The 13,803-nt window shown below is 47.9% G+C and overlaps 1 protein-coding gene across 1 annotated transcript in view; it reads right to left on the reverse strand.

Moving 5' to 3' along the window:
* Window positions 1-13,803, reverse strand: part of MTRR (5-methyltetrahydrofolate-homocysteine methyltransferase reductase) — a 33,385-nt gene that overhangs the window by 14,990 nt on the left and 4,592 nt on the right. Inside the window, exons 5-9 of the mRNA XM_047094144.1 lie at window positions 12,260-12,377; window positions 9,130-9,508; window positions 4,767-4,889; window positions 2,795-2,948; window positions 1,837-1,925 (exon numbers count right to left, since the gene is read on the reverse strand). Of these exons, the coding sequence (XP_046950100.1) occupies window positions 1,837-1,925; window positions 2,795-2,948; window positions 4,767-4,889; window positions 9,130-9,508; window positions 12,260-12,377 (863 nt within the window). The remainder of the gene's footprint in view (window positions 1-1,836; window positions 1,926-2,794; window positions 2,949-4,766; window positions 4,890-9,129; window positions 9,509-12,259; window positions 12,378-13,803) is intronic.

The raw sequence follows: 13,803 nt of genomic DNA on the forward strand, positions 1-13,803 counted from the left end.
CTTCTCTCATCTGCTAACCGGTGAATCCTTTATACAAGAGGCATCGGGCACGACCCCTGCTCTGCCCTAAGGGCTCCCAGCTCGTGAGAGTGCTCGGGAGGCCAACTACCCCGATAGGGGCTTCGGCAGCCAGGGTGTCCCAGAACGCAAGCCTGGGCCGACAGCTGGCCCCGTGGAAGAGACGGTCAGGAGGGCGAAGCGGCCAGCGGTTCCGGTTCCGCAAAGGCACAGGCGGCCGGCAAAAGCATGCTCCCCGGGGCCATGCCGTGTTCACTAGCACGCAGGGAAATGGGGGCGCAGGACAAAGGCTGCAAAGACAGGCAGGGCCAGAGCATCGAGAAGCCTCCTGCACACAGACTCTCCGAGTCACCTCAGACTCACTGCAGAAAGAGGAGGAGAACAGAAACAAAGAAAGCCAAGCAATCACATCCTGAATCCCAAGCCTCAAAGAGCCAAGTCCAAACTCTCGGACAAAAGACCAAACTTGCTAGTAACGACTTCCAGTTTCCACGTATTCGGACCATGACATACATATGGATGGTTCTTAAGGACATACACCTGTTAAATGGCACATACAGCTGTCACCACTCCAGGGTTCTTTAGGGACAAAGCAAGTAAGCGAGTCCTCTGTTTCCAGTGCTAAATGAGATGCTAACAGACACTCCTACTTGTCACCCCATGGCTCAAGCACCTCGTGCCCTGGACCCCCCAACAGGAAGGACGAGGTCCCTCCTCTCGTGAGGGGTCACGGGTTTCCAGTGGCTCAGCTCAGGAGCCCTGCCTGAACTATCGTGGGACTAACACACTGCAAGCCTTCTTCACGATGCCAGGCACAGGACCAAACACACACCGAGCACTCGGAAACCGTGTGGGGTGAACGAGCACCCCACTTCTCTGCACGGGTCGCAGGCATGATACCTTCCCACGCTGGGGTACACGAGCTCCTGAGTTCCTGAGTTCCTCATTTTTGTGTCCAGAATTTTTACAGCGAGAATGTTACTTTTATAGTAAGGAAAAATATGTTTATGTATATTCGCTGTATGGAAAAGTAGAGCTGAACTAAATTGTGAAACGTACTGTGTTTAATCAGGAAGTTCTCATCACAGTGAATTCTAAATTTACTCAAATTACATGCAGGGCTGAGCCTCTCTCTAAAGGAGTTTGCTTCCCAAAGGCTGCATGCAACAAACGACGAATACGACAGAGAGCAGAAACGGCATTGTGGAGGGCACCCTGATGGAGGCACCACCCATGCTCACTGGCGAAGTGCGGCCGGCAAAGTTTCCCCATTTGGATCTGTGTAGGGACGCGGTTGGAAGAAATCAGGTACGAGCATCTTCGAAACGCAGCTCCCGGCATCCTACTGACACCTAGTGGATCATTCTCTCTGCACATTCATCTAGACATCCGTAACCTACCCGAATCCTTTAATTCTGATTTAACAGTAGGTGACTGTGTGCTTTCACCCGGAAGAGATCCCAACATTAAACAGGCCTGCACCCTCATAAGCTTCCTGTCATCAATTAGAAAAGGTGTCCCTGTGCAGTAGGAGAACACAAGGTCATCTGGGGTCACCTTAATCGCTGATTAACGTGTCACATCAAGTTAACGGCTGGTAAGAATAAGAAAAATATCATTTCAACAGAAAACACAAAATTTCAATATAAGCACAACCCCAAAAATATTTGTCCATGACAAATACCACACACACTTGGAAACTCTTGAAAAGATGCCCTGAACGCCGTATCTTCTAAGCCTTCAAAGGGCAGATACCAGATTTAATGAATCTTACACAGAGCTAAGTATACTTGCAAATAGTCACCCAAAGAGAAGTACCTTCTTAGGAACTGCTCTTATTTCAAGACACCAGGTGAGAATGAACTGGAGAGAGCGTCCCTCAGGGATGTGCTGGGGTAAGGCTGCTCCTTTTCAGGCACACAGGAAAGAGTTCATGACACAAAAAATAAAGAATAGAATGTTTTTGCATCCTTAAAAACACAATTACCTATATTCTTTACGTTACCATGCTAGCAAGGTACAATAGGATTTGTGGCAATGTTTATCCAGTCAAAAAATTTTCCCAAAATGTTTACAGGGAAAAAAAAAATCCACTTTGCAAAAATAAATAAATAAAAGAATTATAAATTCAATAGTATTATTAGCCACACCTACCAAGTCTAGGTATACCAAACAAGAGGGAAATTATCCAAAGCCAAGGACCAAAACAAAAAAAACACCCAAAACCAAAAACCAAAATATGGCTCTTGTCCATTAACAATGCATATTATTCTCAAAAAGAATTTTAGAATTGATGAAACTCCAGTTCAAGATTCTAGGCAAACAACTGAAAAAACAAATAATGCCCCTTAATTATGGAAAACTATTTTTATATACTAAATAAGCAATAAATACGCTATGAGAAATACACATTATAAGAAAACCTTAAAAAGGTCCATATAATACAAGTTTACCGTAGGACAACTCTTGTAGAACTCCACAACAAAATAATGCTAAGTGCAGAAAGCCAACGAACAGACTCGGTTACACTCACGTGTCCTGTCCAGCAGTGTCCCAGTAAGCAGAAAATGCATGATCATCCCACCCCGTGTGATGGGTGTAAAAGTTAAGAAACCGGCAGGCCAGCACGTGCCCGTGTCCCACCCACTGACGGGGCGCCAGGCCTCAGGCCACCTGTGCAGCCATCACACAGGGCTGGGGAAGGAGGGCCTTGCACTGGTCACCTCCCATGCGTTGGTCCAATGACACCTTAAGAAATAACAGATCGGGGCTGTACCTTTCTTCTTTGTGTCACCCTTAATTTTCAAGACGACACAGTGCTCTCTTCTGTCTGTGAGCCGCAGTCTTTGGAGTAGATGTTGAACCTCAGAATCACTGTTGGGACAGATCACGTTGAAGGCGTCTCCAGGCTGATAGGAAAAATCTGTTTTCTAGAGAAGAACCAACATGGAAGAAAAAAAAAGCACATATGAGTTAAGTGTTTGAGCTGTGGGGTAACAAAAACATGTTTTTATTATATTCTCATTTCAAAATAGGAACTAGAAACAAAATGATTCTAACTTCAAAAAATAAGCCCAACTGAACAAACCTTTTATTAGGAGTTACTTTTTTTTTTTTTTTTTAAAGTAACCCATACACCCCGCGCAGGGCTCCAACTCACAACTCCAAGATCAAGAGTCACATGCTCCATGGACTGAGCCAGCCAGGGGCCTCAGGAGTTACTTTATTTTTTTTTTTTTAACATTTATTTATTTTTGAGACAGAGAGAGACAGAGCATGAACGGGGGAGGGTCAGAGAGAGAGGGAGACACAGAATCTGAAACAGGCTCCAGGCTCTGAGCGGTCAGCACAGAGTCCGACGCGGGGCTCGAACTCACGGACCGTGGGATCGTGACCTGAGCCCGAGTCGGCCGCTTAACCGACTGAGCCACCCAAGCGCCCCCTCAGGAGTCACTTTAAAGAAAAAAACTTCCATAGTTACCCAGTGTTTTGTTTTGACCATTTGAGTATTTTTTACAATGTTAAAACCTTTCTCATTTAAGGTGACTCAGTAAACGTTTTAATCATCAACATAAAATTCCCTCTCAGGCAAACACGCATATTACGAGCGAGAGAAACTTCTTGAGTCTGTCTGCATTGGTCCTCGATTTCCTTCAGTTTTTTTCTTTCGGGGAAGAACAAGGGCAGGAGAGACATTGTATTTCTTCCTTACTGAGCAGAAAACGTTACAGCACTTGGCTTTGTGCTGTGAATGAACGCAGACTGGAAGATCCACGTGCCCCCCACAGCGATTCACAGAGTGACACAGAACGAGTGCAGGATCCGGAGAGCCTCTGACCACACGTGCTCACATCCCCGGCCAGTGAGGGACACAGCGTGAACCCACCTACCGGCCAACCCTCACCATTTTATGACAAGAATGTAACACAGAACGAAAAAGAAAATGTTTTGGTATACACAGAATATTTAACAACACTTCCAAAGGAACGGGAAACTACTCAATCGTATGCCAGCAAAACCACTTCGTTTTGATGCCTGTCATTTCTCTCTTCCTATCAGAAGTTTGGCGAAATCTACAGACGGCCCTGACTCCCTTTTCCGAAAGCACAACCCCCTTCCCGGAACCCCCACCGAAATACACAGCTGAGGGACTCTGGAGCCTCCGGCCCTGAGGTCACAGGAGGCCAGTGGTTTGGGGAGGGGCCGGGCAGTGGCTCGTGGATGGAGCTGAGACACAGCACGTGCCCCTGAAACTACATGAGAACGCTTATCACCATCTTTCTGGAGGGATCCGTGACTTCTCCCGGATTCTCAAGGCACGAGAGCCACCACGACAACGAGGAATGAAGCAGTCGGTGCCCGGCCGGGTCTGAGCTCTGCTCCCGACCACCCTCCGACGACCGGCTGCCTCTCTCAGGGCTCTTCTCGAACGGAAATGCCGCTTTGATGCTGCTATTTTTTCACGGCTTACTGAGTGAGGGGACGCTGTTCTCTCCTGGGCGAGAGACACTCTATAGGTGGCGCCACTGTTCTCTCCAATCAACTCACCTCCCAGATCCCTCCTCATTGTAGCCCCACACCCACACACCCCCAAAGTGAAAAGAAAACAGGTGTGACGTGGGGAGAGAACATGGGGGGGTCAAGAATGAGCGGGCCTGGTGTCGGCCAGAGACCGTCCTCCTTCCCGAGCGTGGGGACCCCAGCAGCCCCTCAGCACACGGGGCTCAGAGACAGCTTCTGGAACTTACTGAAATGTCCAATTCCACCAGGAGAGTGGTTTTGATGGCATCGTTCGTAGTCAGCTGAACTGCCTTTGAAATTGGAACTTGAAAAACTGGACCCACGGGAGTCACAGGTGCTCGGCTTTCCTCCTCGAGAGACAAATGTGATAAAATATCACTAAATGCGATTTCCAATTTTACTCACCATTGCTTCACTTAGTGACTAGGTAAGATCTATAGGGTCTTAGAAAACATCCTAGCTATTGAAGAATTTGTTTCTAAGGCAAATGGCTACAGACACACGCCTCTCAATCTTCAGAAGAGATAGCTCATCCAGATCTTAAATGCCTTGGTTATTAGGTGCATTTCTGGGATATATATTGAAAACATCAGGCAGCATTTTCGTGTAATAGTCTTCCAAGTAAACTGTGCAAAAGGAGGCAGCGTGCATGCATTATTTCAGGAAGGAGACTGTAAAGGAAAGGACAGATGTTTAAGGCTGGAAGACACCCGCAGAGATGTTCCTGAGAACCTTCAGCCTGCTGGGCACTGACGACGGGAATGTTCCGCACCCGCCCTGGTCAGCACAGGAGCCACCAGACGCATGTGCCTAACAAACAACTCTGATTTTCATTTATTTAACTTTAAGTGGCCACCCATGGCCAGTGGCTCCCATATTAGCGAGCCCAGGTCTTGGGAAACCACAAAGAAATCCAATTGGTTGCACTATTTCCACCCCTTTCCTACCTCGATGCTCCTCAGCTCTTTTGAAGACAGAAACTTACAAAACGCTAGTCAGTTAACACTGGATACACGGCTAGATGGGAAAACTGGGAAAAGCGTCAGAGCTCAGAGCCTGACAGTCATGACGTAGGGCTACCGGGGGAAGCCCCCTGCCAGAGACAGCCTTCAGCAGGGCTGCTGGGAGCACTGTCAGCAGACGGCCCTCAGCTGGCCCGTGGTCATCTGGGACCCCAGTCACGCCTCCTTTCAGAGGCAGCCCGTACACGATGACTAGCTGATGACCATAAAGGCCCAGTCCCTTTGCCCCAACTCTGGCCAACTCTGAAGGGCCATCCCAGCTCCGGAGAACCCCGTGAGATCGGCTGGGGCCTTTGCTGGAACGCCTCGCAGCCCACTTCTCACCGTGCCCACTCCTGCTTCTGCCCCCCCTCTCCCCAAGGTGAGGATCTCAAGGGGATACCCTAAAAATAATCACGCAGTTCGATTTACAGGAACCGAGTCTGTGACAGCCGGTGCTAGAGTGGCTTCAAGACGCTAAAACGGGAGTTTGGAGCTGGATCACCCACCTGGCTGACAACAGCACACGACACCGGTGGCAGAGGGGAGACAGAGCACAAGGCGGCAAGGCGGGAGCTACGTGGGAGGGCGCACCATGAAAGGGAACGCACCGGACAGTAGCTGGTGCTGGAGATCTAGGGGGCAATAGCACTGATACAGCCAGTCGAGTTGTGGGTTTTACTAAACTTCATTGACACCTCTGGAAAAAAACGCAAAAGCTGAGAAAACACTTAAAAACTAAACGTGGAAGCCAGAGAACATCCTCCACGGCATCCAAAGAAGCTGCTGTCTCTTGCCTCGGGACAGAAGGCTGAGGCCTGTCTCTGATAGGGAAAGAATGGCCTCCTGGCAGCTGACAGGGGGACGTGAGGCTTCAAAATCTTGAATCCCTAGATTCCCTTGAACCTGCTGAGTCTGCAGAAGTGGCTACTTCCTCCTACAGAGAGCAAGAACTCCCTGCTGCGTGAGTCCTCTGCCCTGCAAGCCACGCCCACACCCCCACTAGGGCATCCCCCTGGGGGGCTCAGGGCTATGTGGTGGGAAGGCCACGAGGAAGCCTGTGAGTTTGACATGGCCTTCTCCCCCACGAGGTACAAGGGGAAACATCCAGTATCCCGAGAGGAACTGCAGGCACAGATACCATCCCTAAAAGTCGACAGGACCAGGGACGGTCTCCATCCACTTCGCCAACCCGGGCCCTGCAACGACCAGGCGGACCCTCGGGAAGGACGACGAGGAACCACAAGAAACACAAACAAGCGGGAAGCCCCAGCTCGGCCTCCGCGCAGGATGGCTTCCTCTGAGAGATCAGACCCACGCGGCCTCAGGCGCACGGCGCGTGGACACAGACTTAGCCAGTCTGCTCTTCTCCACGTCTCTCCCTAAAGAAGACCACACGCTACCACGCGGAACAGACCGTGGCAACGCTCCGGCCGGCTGTTACGGCAATCTGGCTCAAGGCGGGACATCTGGACTTGCAGCACGGCACACGAGCCCGTCAGTGCCACGGCGCCCATCGGACCCAACGGGGGACACGTGGCTGGTGTGCGGGCGTCCCCGGGAAGACCCACGCCCTGTGCAGACCGAGGGGCCAGTGCTCTCGGTACAACCTCCGGGAGCCCGACAGCCTGGGGCAGCCCTGCACCTTCCACACCTGGGATCCTAGGATGGCCGCTCCGACCCCAACACCAGGTGACACACCAGGTAGCAGCCGTGCGGGGTCCGAGTGACGGGGGCCAAGGGGTCCCACGGCCGGTCCCGCAGCCCAGAGGCCCCACAGCCCAAGAGCTCCCAGGAAGGACACAGGTGCTGTGGAGCGGGACTGGCTGCTCTCCCAGGGCTCCTCCCCTCCTCTCCCCTTCCCTAACGTGACGACCCCAAGAGGATGGCCTAAAATAAATCTCTGTCCAAGCCCTTATCCTCTAAGCATATCCTTTGGGCAATGCACACAAATATCCCTTAACCGGTTGAGATTTTAAGCCTTTCAACCACACTCCCAGCAACTGACGCTTATTTAATGACACTTCCTGTAACAGACACCTCCTTAGATCCTCCTCAAGCGGCCGGTCAGGCAATCACGTTCACACACGCCTCTGCCACGTGCATCCGTCCCCACAGCGTGCAACAGGGGCCCTGGACCCGCTTGTGCGCCAGGTTGGTTAGAGGCGCTCGTGTCGGTTCCCAGACCTGACAAACGTGTACCTACTGTCATCACCTCCGTCAACAATTCACGAGATAATCAAGCGGAATGATACCCAATAGTTGTTTACGTATGAAGACTTGTTTATCTGGATGCTTCAGAGAGATGCTATAAACGTTAAAAAACCACCATCGTATCAGGTGTCAGAAAACAGTTCTAATATACTAGAAAGTCGTATTTAAATTGCTTCATTAAAAATAAGGAATCGAGGGGCGCCCGGGTGGCTGTTGGTTAAGCGTCCGACTTGATTTAGGCTCAGGCCACGACCTCAGGGTCAGAGATCAAGTCCTGAGCCCTATGTCTGGGTCTGCACTGGGTGTGGAGCCAACTTAAGATCTTTTTCTCTCCCTCTGCCTCTCTGCCCCACGCAGGCTCTCCCCTCCCACCCCCCAAAAAAACTGAAATAAAAAATCAAGAAACAAGAAATCAGGATGGCTGCATGAGGGTGTGGTTTCCATGAGAAAGCCGGCACGAACTCCACAGCCAGCCACTCTAAAGACAGAGTGTGGCTCTGCCCTAAAAGACTGGCTTTCAATGGAGATGGGTACCAGGCATGTCCGAAGAGTAGTGATGAGAAATGAGATATTATCCAACTTAATGCTCAAAATGTACAGACTTTTTTTAAGTTCATTTATTTAACTGAGAGATGGAGCAAGGGAGCATGTGTGCATAAGCAGGGGAGGAGCAGAGAGAGAGAGAGGGAGATAGAGAATCCCAAGCAGGCTCCACGCTCTCAGCACAGAGCCCCATGTGGGGCTCGATCTCGCAAACCATGAGATCAAGACCTGTGCAGAAATCAAAAGTCAGACGCCCAACTGACCGAGCCACCCAGGTGCCCCCAGATTTACAGACTACTTTAAACTCACTTCCTTATTGGTACAAAAAATACACTTGACTTAATATAGGCGAAAACAAGTTTATAAGATGTTGCCAAGAAAATTAATCCCCAAAACGGAGCATCCCAAGACACAAAAAGCCATGCTGGAAATGAGATTTTACTATAAAGAAGTGCTTTAAGTTTAGCTGCTAAGGTAATTTCCTGAGTACCCGCAACAAAGAATTCTCCAAAATAACAGAGAAACCGAGCTCTTAACCATTTGCTCCTTCAACCACAGAGGTAATGTAATAACACAAACGCTTCTGCAACACACAAACTTTCCCAGAAAGGGGCCGGGCTTCGCAGGCCTCGGTAACCACGTAACCCTGTAGCACAGAAGCAGCCGCAGACCAAGTGGGAATGGACGGGCATGCCCGTGTTCCAACAAAGCTTTATCTCCGGGATAGGTGGTGGACCAGTTTGCTGCCCTCTGTTGTCATGTAACAACAACAAAACAAACCCCCTGGTGAGTTAACATTCTACAGCACGAGGAATAAAGTAAAGCCACTTACCTGGCCGAGAAACTCCTGCAGATGCACCTGCAAATATTCTGGTGGAAGGGCAGGGATGTTCAGAGAGGCCTGTGACAGTGGGGGAACCGAGTGGGTGAGTGAGGGCTCAGACTCTGCTATCAGAGCACTCGATTGATCTCTGTTCACTGCATTCTGTTCCTGAACCTCAGAATCCCTTCTGCCTGAGTCGGCTAATCTCAGAAGTTCAACTCGTGATTCAATGTGCAATAATTCTGGTTTCACAGGATCCATCCTCTGGGAGGCAGTCGATGCTATCTGGAGAGCTCCGTTTATCTCCTCTTTTCCTCTAGTGGACGTAAAATGCTTCGTGAGGGCAGACCAGAGTCCGTCAATCCAGGGCTCAACCACAAGTTCTAAACTGGATTGTGGTAACAAAAAAGGAAAAAATACAAAAAGGCCTAAGTTCTCCACTTAAATGTGCAATACTAGGGCAACGGCAGTCTATTTGGCTGAGCACTATGAAGCGGTCAAAAACACTAGACATAACAATGATTCGGAATACAAAATACACTTGAGATCGAGTTAAAAACAACACTATTTTGTGTTCGTCGGCACTTCAGCCACAAACAATGTCAGAACGGAAAAGAAGCCATTTTAGTAATAGGTAAGAGGAATGGGATTGCTCTTAACTTTCTAAAATATAGTTGGCGATCTTTATTTTAAGCAGCTGTGATTTTAAACAGGCATGCTAAATTCCGAGGCTAACAGAACTCCCCCCAAATCCAAGTCCACTCTAATATCACATGACAATTACATAGCTCAAATGCAACTTCACTTTTTTACCTAATTTACTGACCTTTTTTTCCCCCTAGAGATTAGAATATCACCACGAAATCACTCCAGATTAATGCTATTTTGACTAAGTATAAATAGTTCAAATCTTCAACCGGTTCTGGATATTTTTGATAAAATCTGCAGCAAGTCTGAACATAAAGGAAAAAACTAATAATCCTTTAGGAAAGTTGAGTGAATCATAGGTAGGTCTTAAAATGTGGTAGTGTATTTGCCAATAAACAAAGTAGGGTAGGCCCACAGTAACATCTCATATATTTCCTGAACTGAGAAACGTGTGGATCGGAACCTTGGAAATAACCTCCTTCTCATTTTTAGTCACAACTCAAAGGACATATCAATTAAATTCTAATTCATAAAGTTAAATGACAGGAGAAGGCACATTCCAGGCCTCTGTCTTCATAGGACTCTGGCTATAAGCTCATTAGATTCACTAGGTGCTCACAGCTCAAAATTTGGTTCCACGCTCCACATCCACCCCTCCGAGCCTTTGGCAAAGCAAGTACCCAAAACTCTGAGTTCCACGACGGCCGCTCCATCGAACACGCCATTCTCAAGGCTCAGAGATACTGAGACGATGATACTGTCGCGGGAGAGCTAATGTCCGTGGAGTACTGACTATGTGGCAGACATTCTTCTAAGAGGAAAGCCCGTGTCAGTTCATCCAGTCCTCCCCAAAACTCTCCACAACACACACTATTATTCTCTAGTTCACACAGGGAGAGATGGTAGCACGAGAGGGGGAAGTAACGCGACCAAAGTTTCACCGTCACTAGAGGCGGTGGATAGTTCCGGATCTGGACGCAGGGATTTGGACCCCACGCTGCATCCTGAACCCATCAATGTGGTGACGGCTACACTAAGCCAGGATATCTTCTTGAAAACAATTTTAGATGAGGGTAAGTTCAAGTAAGGTGGTTAGGTTAAAAGTTTCAGAGATGCAGATTAATACACTTAAGAATTTTAATTTTTTTTTTAACGTGTATTTATTTTTGAGACAGAGAGAGACAGAGCATGAACAGGGGAGGGGCAGAGAGAGAGGGAGACACAGAATCTGAAACAGGCTCCAGGCTCTGAGTGGTCAGCACAGAGCCCAACGCGGGGCTCGAACTCATGGACCGTGAGATCATGACCTGAGCCGAAGTCGGACGCTCAACCGACCAAGCCACCCAGGCGCCCCAAGAATTTTAACACTCCATCCAGTAAATGCACAGGGAAACAATACCCCTGACAAGACGTAAAATATGGGCTCAGGGAAAGGCCCAATGGGTTCTAGAAGAAGTTAGCAAGTAAACGGCTCTTATGAGACAAACAATGGGAGGTAACAGGATTCTGACAAAAAACCCACCAAAAAAAAAAATCAATATAAAGGAACAAAACTAAAAGGTGAAGACACAAGGCAACACGGTCGAGCTCTGTCACAACTAAGAACGTGCGTGCTGAGATCTGGAAGCGTCCACAGCATCGCAGCTACAGGCAATGATGGAGGGAGCGGACCCGAAGGGTGGGTTACGTGGACCCACACTCGTGCGAGGTGGCGCTATGCAGAAAAGCAAGACATTTGCTGACTTTGTCATTATTCATAAAGAAAAATCAAGTGAGTATGAATTTAATACACGCACCGAGTAGGAAAAAGCAAGTGGGTATGCTGTAATCTGGCTAAAACGGCCAAAGGCTAAGTGATAAACTAAGGTGGAGCACGACATCTAGAAGACCTTTGAACAGACACATGAAGAGGATTTGAGAGGCCGCACATGCAGTGAAATACTGAACTGTAAAAACGAGAATAATCTAATGGAAGCAGGAATTCTATTTCTGGCCTGCATGGTGGCAAATGGCCATTAAGATGGTGAGGGAGAGAGCCTAGGCACCCAGAGTGCCGGGAAGGCCTCTGGTCTGTGTTCTCTGCTGGTGACGCATGGCCTGCCGGGCGCCCTCCACGTCAGGACCTGCACGTAGTCACCCCTGTGCGCGCGGCAGAGAAGCAAGCGCACGTGCTATCAAAGTTCCTAAAAAAAATGTGGACTTTCACAAAGACCTACACGCTTCAAGATAAAGATAACGGTACTGGGGCGGTTTTTCAAATTTCTTCCGGTAGCAGCTACTGAGATGGGTGAGGCACTTAAAGTCAACAGAATACGTACATCAAGCTCCAGCTGATCTCTGGCCCTAGAGCTAAAAAAGCTAAGGAAATGAAAATACCACTTTCAAAATAAAAGCTTCAGTGCTAAATCAAAAGTCATCACATTTTAGAACCTCACAGACTTTCATCAAGTACCAGCAGGGGCTGAGTGGAAACCGCACAGTCTGTCCTTACCCCACGCAGTCATCTGCGTGTCCAGTGGCGTAGAAATGCTGGGCACCGAGTTCCTGAAGTCGCTTATCGATGATTTTCCCGCCATTACAGAAGTATGTGTATTCTGAATCGCCCAGCCCTAGGAGCCCAAACGGGTTGTTAGTGCACCGTAAGATTTAAAGAAGGTACATACAAGATAGAGTATTTAAAACAACATTCTACATGCTGATTAATGAATAAATAACGTATAGCTTCACGTTTTCTGAGGTTTTCCTCGAGTAATACTAAGCATGCAAATGACCGTCTTCTATCTTACCATGTTAAAGTATCAGATGCATCGAGACACAAACAAGTACTTCTTGGCCACTGTTAACAAAAATATGTTCACATGTTTGTTTACGCGAATCTGTAAAAATGTGGAAACCTTAGGGGCGCCTGGGTGGCTCAGTCGGTTGAGTGTCCGACTTTGGCTCTAGTCATGATCTCATGATTCATGGGTTCAAGCCCAGGGTCAGGCTCCATGTTGACAGCTCAGAGCCTGGAGCCTACTTTGGATTCTGTGTCTCCCTCCCTCTCTGTCCCTCCCCTGCTCTCTGTCTCTCTCAAAAATAAATATTAAAAAAAAAATTTTAATGTGGAAGGAAACCTTAAAAAGAGAATTAGATACGTTAAAAAAAAAAAACCGTAACATCTGTCTTTGCAGATTTTTCTGATCTAGTGAGAGGTCTGCAAACTGCAGCCTGTGGGCCAAATAAATACCGTTCGCTGTCTTTCTTCACATAAAGTGCTGGAACACAGCCAAGTCCATCCGTGCACGTAGTGTTCATGGCAGCTATCAAGCCACAACAGCAGAGGGAAGTAGTTGTTATAAAGAACACATGGTCCACAAAGCCCAAAATATTTAGCAGCTGGTCCTTTACTGATTTTACTGACCCCTAATCTAGAGCAGAGACAGGTAATATATAATCACTTGCCATGTTTCTGTGCGAGGTGAATTAGGAACTGCTTCTGTGTCTCCTGGTAAGAAAATGGACTAACATTTTCATACTTGGTTAAAAATTTAAAATTAAAATGGTCAATTTCTCACTTAATCATCTCCATGTACCTTCCCAACAAGAACATGGGAGCTTTTGGAGGGAGGGAGGGGGGCATAAACGGACTAAGAATGACCGGAAAGGTTGGGATGGGCTTCAGTCTATACTTTTTTCCAAGGAATTTTTTTAAAGCAACATGTGTTCATTCTTGAAATCAGAAAAACTTGAATAAAAACATGTAAGTACTCTAAACCCCCCTCTTATTTTAATAAGTTCTGTAAGACAGAACCTAGTCAGCGTCATAACCTCAAATTTCTGATCAGTCACTTAGCATAATCCATCCTTACCAGATACCCTCCCCAAAATAATTCTCAAAGAGCATTCAAAGAACAATACAGATCACAAGCCAGGAATATGGGCTCTGAATTCTCTCTCTGGTGTCCTATCTTGCTGAGCTGGTCTTTCTGATCCTTTATCTTAGTTTTTTAACCTATACTTCACAGAAACTTAGATGCCAGTGTTTCCCAACCT

This window comes from Lynx rufus, unplaced genomic scaffold (assembly GCF_022079265.1).
Source record: "Lynx rufus isolate CCGP_SWC_20201006 ecotype Redwood Valley unplaced genomic scaffold, mLynRuf1.p SCAF_1, whole genome shotgun sequence".
NCBI classification, from domain to species: domain Eukaryota; kingdom Metazoa; phylum Chordata; class Mammalia; order Carnivora; family Felidae; genus Lynx; species Lynx rufus.